The sequence below is a fragment of the Antrostomus carolinensis genome, unplaced genomic scaffold (assembly GCF_000700745.2).
Source record: "Antrostomus carolinensis isolate BGI_N321 unplaced genomic scaffold, ASM70074v2 scaffold8489, whole genome shotgun sequence".
NCBI lineage: Eukaryota > Metazoa > Chordata > Aves > Caprimulgiformes > Caprimulgidae > Antrostomus > Antrostomus carolinensis.
Genome location: NW_010337807.1, coordinates 477 through 10,759, shown reverse-complemented (window position 1 = coordinate 10,759; position 10,283 = coordinate 477). Strand labels below are relative to the sequence as shown.

The 10,283-nt window shown below is 34.9% G+C and overlaps 1 protein-coding gene across 1 annotated transcript; it reads left to right on the top strand.

Annotated features, from left to right (window-relative positions):
* The first annotated feature begins 943 nt into the window (after positions 1–943).
* NSMCE4A (NSE4A component of SMC5/6 complex) lies at positions 944–9,334 on the top strand. The gene is made up of 9 exons (XM_029086817.1): positions 944–1,019; positions 1,617–1,747; positions 2,840–2,991; positions 4,960–5,059; positions 6,448–6,538; positions 7,025–7,119; positions 7,867–7,915; positions 8,608–8,699; positions 9,251–9,334. Exons 1-9 carry the CDS (start codon positions 953–955, stop codon positions 9,332–9,334), a joined length of 861 nt encoding a protein of 286 aa, XP_028942650.1. The 5' UTR covers positions 944–952.
* Positions 9,335–10,283: the final 949 nt, after the last annotated feature.

Here is a 10,283-nt window from a genome sequence, read left to right as displayed (position 1 = left end):
CTGGGGGACTGTCAGCTTTAGACCTGAAGCCTTTAATTTGCCTTCATGGTGTTTGAGCTTTAAATTGAAGCTGCAGGTCCTAGTGTCTGCCTGGACTGGAAAGTTACTGTTCAGCTTTCCCAAAAATGCTGTGGGATTTGTAGCACCTCCCTAGATCGATGTATGTTTGCATCCCTACATCTCCCCTGTATGTTTGCAATGTGCTGTTTTTCTCCTGAAAGTGTAACAACGTTTGTTTGGGGAAGCACTGCCAAGTTTAGCAACATGTGGTGTTGGTTGTTTTCTGCATGCTTGCTAAATTTGTAAGCTTGTTTTACAAGAGAATATGACACAGTTTATGGATGATCTAGGCTGTGTTTACACAGAAGAACAACAGTGGTGTGTCAGTGTGTTGAGGATGGTGTGTGTCCCTAAAGGCAGTGCTGTGTGTGTCTGTGCAGAACTGAGCATCTGAAAGCCTTGTTAAATCATTATTATACAGTGACCTATAAGTAACTGTGTTTGACATGGCAATTTTTGGAAATCACCAAGCATTTGGGGGGGGTTGTTTGTTTCTGTCATGAAAATCCTTAATAACATTTGGGTAAGATGAATAACATACAGAAGACTATGGTATCTGGTAGCTGCTTTGACAGGGATATAGATATTTTGCTGGAACCAAGAGGAATGTGGGATCTGCAAGCGTGGATTCAGCCATATAAATCCTTATTCCCTTGAAGTAAATGGAAAATTACTAATTCAAATGGAGTTAATACTTAAACATTAATAAAAATGCAGCTTACATAATCTTGCAATTAATGTACTATAAATATATTCTGTATTTTTTGTGTGTATGATGGGCTATGAACCAGCTGGTTTTGATTAAGGTGTGAGTATGTATTTCTCTATGCTTTTATATTTAAGTAACATAGGATTTCCTTTGTATCCTTTCCCCCCAGAAAATCGTGAGGATATGCTGAGTTCAAAAAGCAACAGGCTGACAGAAGCTTTGGAAGAAGCCAATAAATTGTTTAGTGGAGGTAAAACAAATTCTGTGGTCCTTATTAGAGGTGTTTGTTTGACAGTTGGCCAGGTGTGAGATGATGATGCCTTATAAACAAAAAAGGACAAGAGAATGAAGTAGAGATCCAAATACTTTATCAGAATTATTAAAGTATAACTTGAAATAGATATGTGTAGTTGAAGAGGAATTGCTTGAATGAGTTGATATGAGAAAATAACTGTCATTACTTTAGTGGTTATTTGTACTTACAAATACTCCTTGCTTTTTCTTGACTCTGTAGAGCAATGTGCATAAGTAGTACATAGAAAAGATAGCTAGTGCAGAGGGGTTCATTTCACTTGGAGAAATAGAAAATGTCAATGAAAAATGCATTTTATTCTTTAAGATAATGTGTTATTTTTCCATGCTTGCTTTTGTCAGTGTCACTCCCTCTTTTTTTCTCTCTCTTTTTAAATGCAAATATTATTATAAGGATTATGTAAGCAACTGTATTAGAAGTCATTGCAATGAAATTATTTACAAAGCTCTATACTCAGGGTAGTCTGTATGCTAAATTTTATTATTATATTTTTGACAATTTCATATTATTAACATAAAATCTTTTCTGTAACAGTTTCCTGTGCACGAGAGGCTGCTCTGGATGCCCAATTTCTTGTCTTAGCATCAAATCTAGGAAAGGAGAAGGCCAATGAGTTGCACTCTCAGATGACATCATTTGATTCACTAGCATTTGCAGAAGACTTGGTAAGTTCTAGACTCTGAATTTGCCAACAATTTTGCTAGAGGTTTGCACTATTTGTTACAGAATCATAAAATCAAAGCCTTGGATTATCAGGTAGTGCCTGACAGTTCTGATGGAATTTAACACTTTTCCTGTCAATTTCTTTGGTGAACTTCCTGGTTACTGTTGTTAATGGTTTTAAACTATGTAATTAAGCATTTCTGATTTGCATAGAGGAAAATCTAACCTAAAATGCAGACATCTCCCCCCCAGTTGTTGCATTGCTGCTACTTTATCACAGTTCTGTTAGTTTGTGCTCTTCAGGTAGTCTTGTGCACTTTTTTTATACTCACTGATTTGTAGTTTCCCAGTAGCTGAGTAGTTTCTTTATGCTGTCCAAGATATCCTGTCCATCAGACGGTTTTGGATGGAGTTCTCAAGGCTCAGTGTCACTGACATGAAGTGGGACTTTGGATTACTTGCATGCTTTTAGATTTGACACATTTGTCTCTTTGTCCTGTGACTAGGTGGAAGAGTCAGTTCAGAGTAGCTTTGAAACAGACTTTTTTTTTCCTCTGAAAATTTTCTCTTATGTTACAGTTGATTAATAAGGATTCTGAGTCTTTGGTCAAGTCTAGAGCTCTGCAATATAAAAAACCATCAAGTTCAGTTGTTTTATTTAACTTTTTCCTGGGAAAGTCTGGATTGGTGGATGTGAGGTTGAGCCAAACAAGTTGATTTATGTTACCTGAGGAGCTAGGCTTCCTGGAGATGTGTGGTGTTCAGAAACTGTGAGACATCTTAGCTTTATAGTGCAGTTGAAGTAATGCTTTGCTTCTTCGTACATCACTGAAATTCTGTTGGAATATAGGCAGTTTTATTTACCTGTGGCTCTTTTTCATTGCTTGCTGATGCTTGTTGAACTTCTTGAACACAAGAAGTCTGTATGTGAGTGTTTTTCTGGTTTTGATATCTTCAGGAAAGCTGAGGTTCTTATGCAGTGGTACTGAATATTAATCTAGCAGAACCAACACCGTTATACAATATTTCACCATTAATGTATCTACTGATCTTCCTTGAAGTGAATTTTCATTGCAGCTTTTTTTCTTTTGTAGCTAACCTTCATGGGTATAAATCGCATAGAAGTAGAAGAAAATGATAGTGATTCTGAGGGCATTCCAGGTGGCTATTTGCCTAGTAATGCCTGGCATAAACTGGGAGAAGAAACAGAAAAGTACTTCAGAAGAGCACCTTCTTTTCACTATATGTAAGTTTATTTAAGGAACTAGTATATACTGCTGCACAAGCTAATGGCTTTAATTGATTCTTATTTTTAATGCCCTGGGCTTGAGTAGAGTTTAATCTCAGGTCATAGAATGTCAACAAGAACTTCTGTGGGGTCTCTGTACTTAATGGTACAGTGAACTCCCTGTCTCCAAAAATATTTCATAATATTTCTCTCTTTGATTTTGATTTGGCTTGAATACAAAAGAATATCACTTGTATCTGGTAGAGATAGGAAGGTATTTTTGATTTACCTGTTTCAGACCAGACCCAGTAGAAGTGATCCTCTTTCCTTTAAAAGCTGGCTCTTCCCTCATCTTTTTCTCACTGTACAAGCTGCAGCCAGAATAAAGAATAGAGGAACCTTTTTTCTTCCCTTTCCTTGGCAGTTATGGAAGGTCAGTCCATCAGGATCTATGTCTTTTACCTGGTGATTTTATTATCACAGAGAGACTGACAGTGCTTGTAAGTCTGTGTTAATGGGTTGTCTTTTAGAATCTTGCTGTCCTCCTTCAGAAGAAATCATTTGAATACTGGCAAGTGGCCTTATGTAGACTCGGCATCATGTCTCTTTGTGCCTAGACAACCCATTTAGTAGGAGGCTTTTTAGCTGCTGTCAAATGACCCTTAGTCACCTGGCTTATGGACAACACTTCAATTTAAATCTCTTACAAAGCTGGCCTACAATTGCAGGATCTAGTTCAATTAAATGATTAAGAATAGAGCTGATAGAATATTATTTGGTTGTCTGTGCTTTTAAACATGTTCCACCCCCCAGCAAGTATCACTGTAATTGTAAGAAAGTTGGTGAATATAATAACTTGATCATACAATATCTGCTATTTAATGTTGGATAGCTAATTGAGGTGTTTCAAACTTAGGTTTACGTTTTCAAGCCGTATGCTCTAAGCAATAAGTATGTTTTCCAATCATGTTTATAATTTTAAGACAAAACTGCAAGACTTTTTCTCACTAGTTGCATTTTCACATCTTATCTAATGATGGGCTTCTTTTGATGCAGGGTGTGTGAATATTAGCAAAGTGTTGCTTTTAAATAAGGAAGTGTAGTCCTTAGTTTAGGAGAAGAACTATTTATTTGTAACTCCATCCACTCTTATCTGAGGCCTGAGGTTTGTTTGGGTTTTTTTTTTTTTCATGGTCATTCTGTGACTTCTGAAATTGAACAGACGCAGCTCAACCAAGATAGGGAAAATAGGTGCTGCAGAATTTTTGGGTACCTGCCGAATTGAGTCTCAATTCACACTCTCTCCTTTAGGCATCTAACTTGGTGGAGATTCAAGGCAACCAAAGTTAGGAGCCTAAGTTCCTTATATAGTCAATGGAGAGAGGTAAGCACTTCAAGAAAGTGCCTAAATCTAGCACGTATGTTACACTCGTGTTGTTTAATGAGAAACGTCGGACCTCTTAGTTCTGTTGTACCTCTGAATGTTCTATTGATTGACTATATTTTCAAAATTGGTGTTTATTTATTTATTTTTTTAAAAAAGCTTACTGCAAACCTGAACTTAAAGAAGCTAAACAACAGATGAAAAAGATAAATATTGTATGGAGAGAGTCTTCAGGCAGAAAAGTTTGTAATAAATTCAAATGGAGATATTGGAGGATATGAACCATATACTGTTCACCTCTGTTTCATTTCTTAACTAGTTTTAAGAAAAGTAGGTTTAAAGTTTTCAGTTAAAAAAAAAAAAAAGAAAATTGCATCAAATTTTATACATCCTGTGATAATTCTGGTATGAGGCTGCCAATGTATATGGGGAACAACTTCTGGGAATGGTTGTTCACAGAAATCTCTAAATGTGATGAGCCTTTATTTTTAGATATCAGTCATTACTTTGCACTTTTGGCTGGTCAGCAGCTCAGTATATAGATTTCTTAGCATACAATGTAAAACATATTTCCATATATATGTTCTTTTTATTTTGGGTAGGTTGGGATCTTTCAAGTCTGATCCTCCTGTACCTAGGCAACGGATTGAGAGGCAGAAAAAGGCTACAGGAGGAGAAGAAAAACGGGCAATGCCTGCTCAGGTTTGTGATGTGTCATCTTTATTAACTATTTGTTATGGCATAGTTATTACAAGTGACTTTTAAATCTCTCTGTTCATGTTTTGGGTTTGTCAGTTATGAACTGGATAGTACTAAAGGATTTGGACTTAATTGTTAGGCTTCTTGATTTGTTTTGTGTGAACTGCAGTATTTAATTGAGTGGAAGGAAATAGGATGTACAGACTGATTACAAGGTCAGAAATAGGACTTACAGATTGATTGTTTTTTTTTCAAGTTCAAATTAGCTTCTTTGCTCTGATGCTTATTGCTTTGAAATTAAACAAAATGTAGCTTTACATGAGCATGTTTTCAGCTTTTATTTAGAAAGTGTTTAACTGTGTGGTACTTGCACAGAAACATGGTTAACAGCAGCAAACTAATTAGCTCACTTGACCACTCTTTCTTTTTTTTCTTGCTTTCTGTCTCCCTATTCTTTCTGTCTTACTCTGACAGAAAGGCAAAAGCCTGAGAATACTTATTTTAAAGTTCAAAAAAAAAAATAAACCATGTTGTTGTGGGGATCCTCTGGCTGATAATGCCAGTACATAGAGGCAAAATGTTGAATATGTCTTTAAATACAGCCTACTTCCTGATAATCCGAATAGTGATAGAAATTATTCTGATACAGTTTGTACTGGGAAGAAGAGGAGATGGAGAGTTTGAGAGAGTTGCTTCGAGAAGTGAGTGACTGCTCTTGTTGCTTAGGTAAACACTGATGATCAGCATACATGTTAATCTGTGTTAGATACATGGTTACGTGTGAAAGTTTCTGTAGCTTGTGCTATTGCCAGGTGGTCAAAGGGAAAATGGTGGTTAACAGGAACAGCAAACAGGTTACTGAAGACTACTTGAAAAGTGAATTTGGTACTCTGCTGATGTCAGTACTTGAAGGACGATTTGGAGTACCCTGCTTTACAGATAATGAACAAATCTGTAAAATCACAATAATCGTGTCCTTTGATCATGTCAAGTTTCATGCCGTGACATTTCTTACACATAAATGTAGGTGCCTTTTCTGAAAAAAAGTTAAAGATCTTAATAAAGTGCCCTTCTATGCTTATAAATAAACTTCTTTGGTACTACTAGGAGTAACCCAGTTCCACAGAACTACTGGAAAGTAAGAGCAGACCTGTATGTAAATATGCTCAGAGCATACAAACTGTGGCCTTTCAGTTTGATAGTGTAAAATGGGAATTAATTCCTAAAGCACTTTCTGAGTTGTCTCATGTTTCCATAAGTGTGTCTGTAACTGTGTGTTTGTGTTGAGAGAAAAAAATACCTTTAATGTTATGTGTTCATAAAAGGCTCTTTTCATATTCTTGTCTCACAACGCTTGTTATTTGAGGTGAAACTGTGTTTCTTTTTTCTAGTTAAAAAAAATGGAGGAGTCTCATCAGGAAGCTACAGAAAAAGAAGTAGAGAGGATTTTGGGATTATTGCAAACTCATTTTAAAAATGATCGTAAGTATGATTCAGTTAAGCTTTTAAAGCATTAATCTGAGAAAATGAACACACTCAACTTAGAATATAGAACTAAACTACAGAAACAAAATTAGGTTGAGTTTGCAAGTAGAAATCTTTATGTTGAAGGGTATATACTGACTGTGTAGTTTTTATAAACATTATAATCAGTGGCTGTTTGATTGCAAAGTAAATTTAAATCCTACCCTCTCCCTCTTATTAGAGCATGACATTTTTAGAGGCAATTAAATAGTCACTGTGTACCTGTATGCATGTGGCTAGAGATGGAATAAAATCATATTCTCTAGAAACTTTATTTCTGCAGGCAACTGGGAATTCAGCATTGTAACTAAATTGATTAAATTGACATTCATTTAGCTTTTAAAAGGAGTACTGACTTTCTTAAGTTTGTGTTCACATATATTACCTCTGTGTTTACCACCTGTTTGTTTTTTTCTTTTAACAAACCCATTTTTGCATCTCTAGCTGATACACCCATTTCCTTCTTTGATCTTGTGATTGATCCAAACTCTTTTGCACGCACTGTGGAAAACATCTTTCATGTGTCCTTCATTATAAGGGTAAGATATGACAAGTTCTTGGAATCTTATTTATCTAGAAATATGGTTTGTTGTTTTTATGGCTTTAATATTGACAGATTAGGATTTAAATATTAGGAATGCTAATTAGTTTTCTACAGACAGTCTGTGATATTGTGGTAACTGAACAAAAAAGAAATCAGAGTTGACAGACTAAATTTTATTAGATTTTTCCACTACAGTCAATTTACCAACAAAGCAATAATGAAATTTTTGCTGTCAATACACCCTTCAAAAAGGGATTCTAGCTCACATTATTTTAGATTATAGAAGAGTTATTGAGGTTGTAGGAAAGTATGTCAGTGCGGTGTTTTATGTTCTGTTAGAATCTGTAGGTGTGCGCTTCAAACTATACTTTGTTTGTCCAATAAATAAAATTAATTTGGGAAAAGAGAAAAAAATTACAAAGGTATTTTGACTAAATTTGGGTTTATAGAGAACAGTGATGCAATTATGAAGTGTTAACTCAAATATATTTAATGAATAATAATGATTTTTAATAAATCAAATTTCTTATAATCCAACAGTTACCAGCTGTCCTGTATCAGCTGCATTCTTTATGAATAAGTGCTATATTTAGATTATTTTTCTTATTTGGTATGCCAATTAGGATTTTTTATCTATATATATATACACACCTGTTTATGATTATGTAATATATTAATTAAAAATATGAAATCTCACTGGATTATCCTAATTTCTGAAACTTTAAATCCTATGGTCTTTTAGGATGGCCTTGCAAGATTAAAGCTGGATGATGATAAATTGCCAATAATAGGTAAGATCTAGTTTTAAAAGACTATACTTGTTCTTTTCTGTTACAACATTGAAAAGTAGCTGCATCTTAGATGTTTACAAAGTTTTAGGTACATTTTTAGCTGCGAGAGTAGAGATTTGGAGATGTGCAGTGAATGTAATTGAATGCATGGAGAGATTTGTGAGAGTGACTGAAAGAATGGAGTCTCTTTAAATATCAAAATGTGTTAAAAGGCCATTTATATGACTTAATTATCTTAATAGAAGTAAAAGTTCATTGCCTTTCCTTTTAAGTGATATTTTCACTAATAAGTATATGAACATTGTTACATTTTGCTGAGAGATATTTTTTGTGTGCAAGAAATCTTTGTCTGTCCGAGTTGGGAAGTGCTCCCAACTTCAGAACAGTTGGAAAGGAAATGCCATGCTATGTACGAGGTCTCTGGCTTTCTTTACCACAGTTTATCAACAGCATTAAGGCTTTGGTGGGATTTCATAAAGGGTTACATACTTAGGTCCTTCTGGGACTCTGAGAAATGTTAATTTCTAAATTTTCAGGAGGTAAGAGTAAATAAATTTCTTAAGAAGCATATGGTCCAGGCTATTGATAGAGAGTAGCTTAGTGGAGTATGTATAACTGATTTGCTTTTTGTGAAGCTTTTGTATTCCTGGAGGAAACTGACTTTACAAGTGCAAATATTGTATTTTGAACAGAGCCTTCAAAAGACAACAAAGGAAAGGAGGATGACCATAGCACCGGAGTGCGGAACCAGGCTGTCATCTCTCTGAGCCATCGAGAATGGAAGGTATAATAGAGAGCACTTGATAATTTGATTTATTTTTTGTTTCTTGAGTATAAGAATGCATCTGAGAGCTGTGCTGTTACATACTCTGATGAGGATAGGTGTTCCTATGTATATTATCACTCCATTTAATTTTATGGATTCCAGAAAAATCACAAATCTAACGAATGCTTTTAACTGCAAGAAAACTGAGAATAGCAATTTCGTATTTGATCCTTGAAGCCTGGTCAGTTTAAGTACTTTTAAGTTGTGCAGTGACTTGTCTTTTCTGCTTTATATGAGGAATGGAATCTGTTTCTTCCTTTATACTTGCTTCTAGAGGGGAAATTCTCCATACAATTTCTTCAGTGTTTGCTCCTTGTAATAAATCTTAGGCAAAAAGTAGTTTTTAGCACGTCCAATTTCTCCTTTGTCCCTCGTTCAGAATGTGTAGAAGAAACTAATTTGAAATAGTGCGTTAGTATGAGAAACTTTATTACTTACTTGGTGGTAACTGCAATTAAATTGAAATAGTTAAGTCTCGTAACTTACTCACTCTTGTTGTCTCTAACCAGGAGATCGTAGAAACATATGAAATAACAGAACCCATGATTAGCCCTCCCTATAATAGAAATGAAGAGGAAATGGAGATAGCTTAATTGTTCAGGTAAGTTCTTTTCATAAATCTAACTAAATAAGGATATAATGCATGAGTTCCTTCTGCATGTGGAAGAACTGCAGGGAAACTACTTGTGACTTATAAACGTACCAAAACTATAAGCAGGGTAACTGTATAATGTCTGGAACATTTCTGTATTCTTGATCTCTTCATGGAACGAAATGTCATCTAGTCTTCTGCGCAGTACTTAACTGAAAAAAAACTCTTTATTTTTACATTTGGTGGTCAATTAAGTGATATACTTGATTTAATTTTGGAACTTTATACTCGGAATGCAATGCTGTGAAGAATCATAGCTTAGTTTTTGTACTTTTTTTATTTTAGCCTACTCACAGCTTATGAGTTTATAATAGAGTAGTCTGAAGAAGGACTTAAGGAAGCAGGGGAAGGGAACACAGTCTGGTTCCCTCTAAAATCCTTTAAACAATAGGTTTCAATTCTTTTATTGTCACAGTTATTTGGTAAGTTCCAAATCTTAATGCATATTGTCTTATTGTTTCCTCTCTTTTTTTTTTCTTTCCCCCTAGGTGCCTTAAAGAAAATATTTTAAAATGTTTCCTTCAGAAAGATTTTATATGTATATATTGTAAAATTAAATTTATTTTTATTGAACATCTCGACACTTTATATAAACTGTCTTGGTTATAGCTGTCACAGGGTTGTTACCATATACTTTCTATTTATTGTGGCTTTGTTTACTACTTTATATAAAGTTTACAGAGACTTAGAAACTTTAGTAAAAAGGAAATGCAATCCCCCTCTTTTGTCCCTTGTCTCTTGCCAGTAGCAGCCTGCAAGTGAAATTTACACGGTTAACCATCTCCGTGATAATCTGGTTATCTAGATGATCTCGGGTGCCAGGAGAAATTGATACTGTCTTTCTGTTCTTACTCTTCTGGAAATGAAGGTTTGAGTTTGGAAATTTGGTC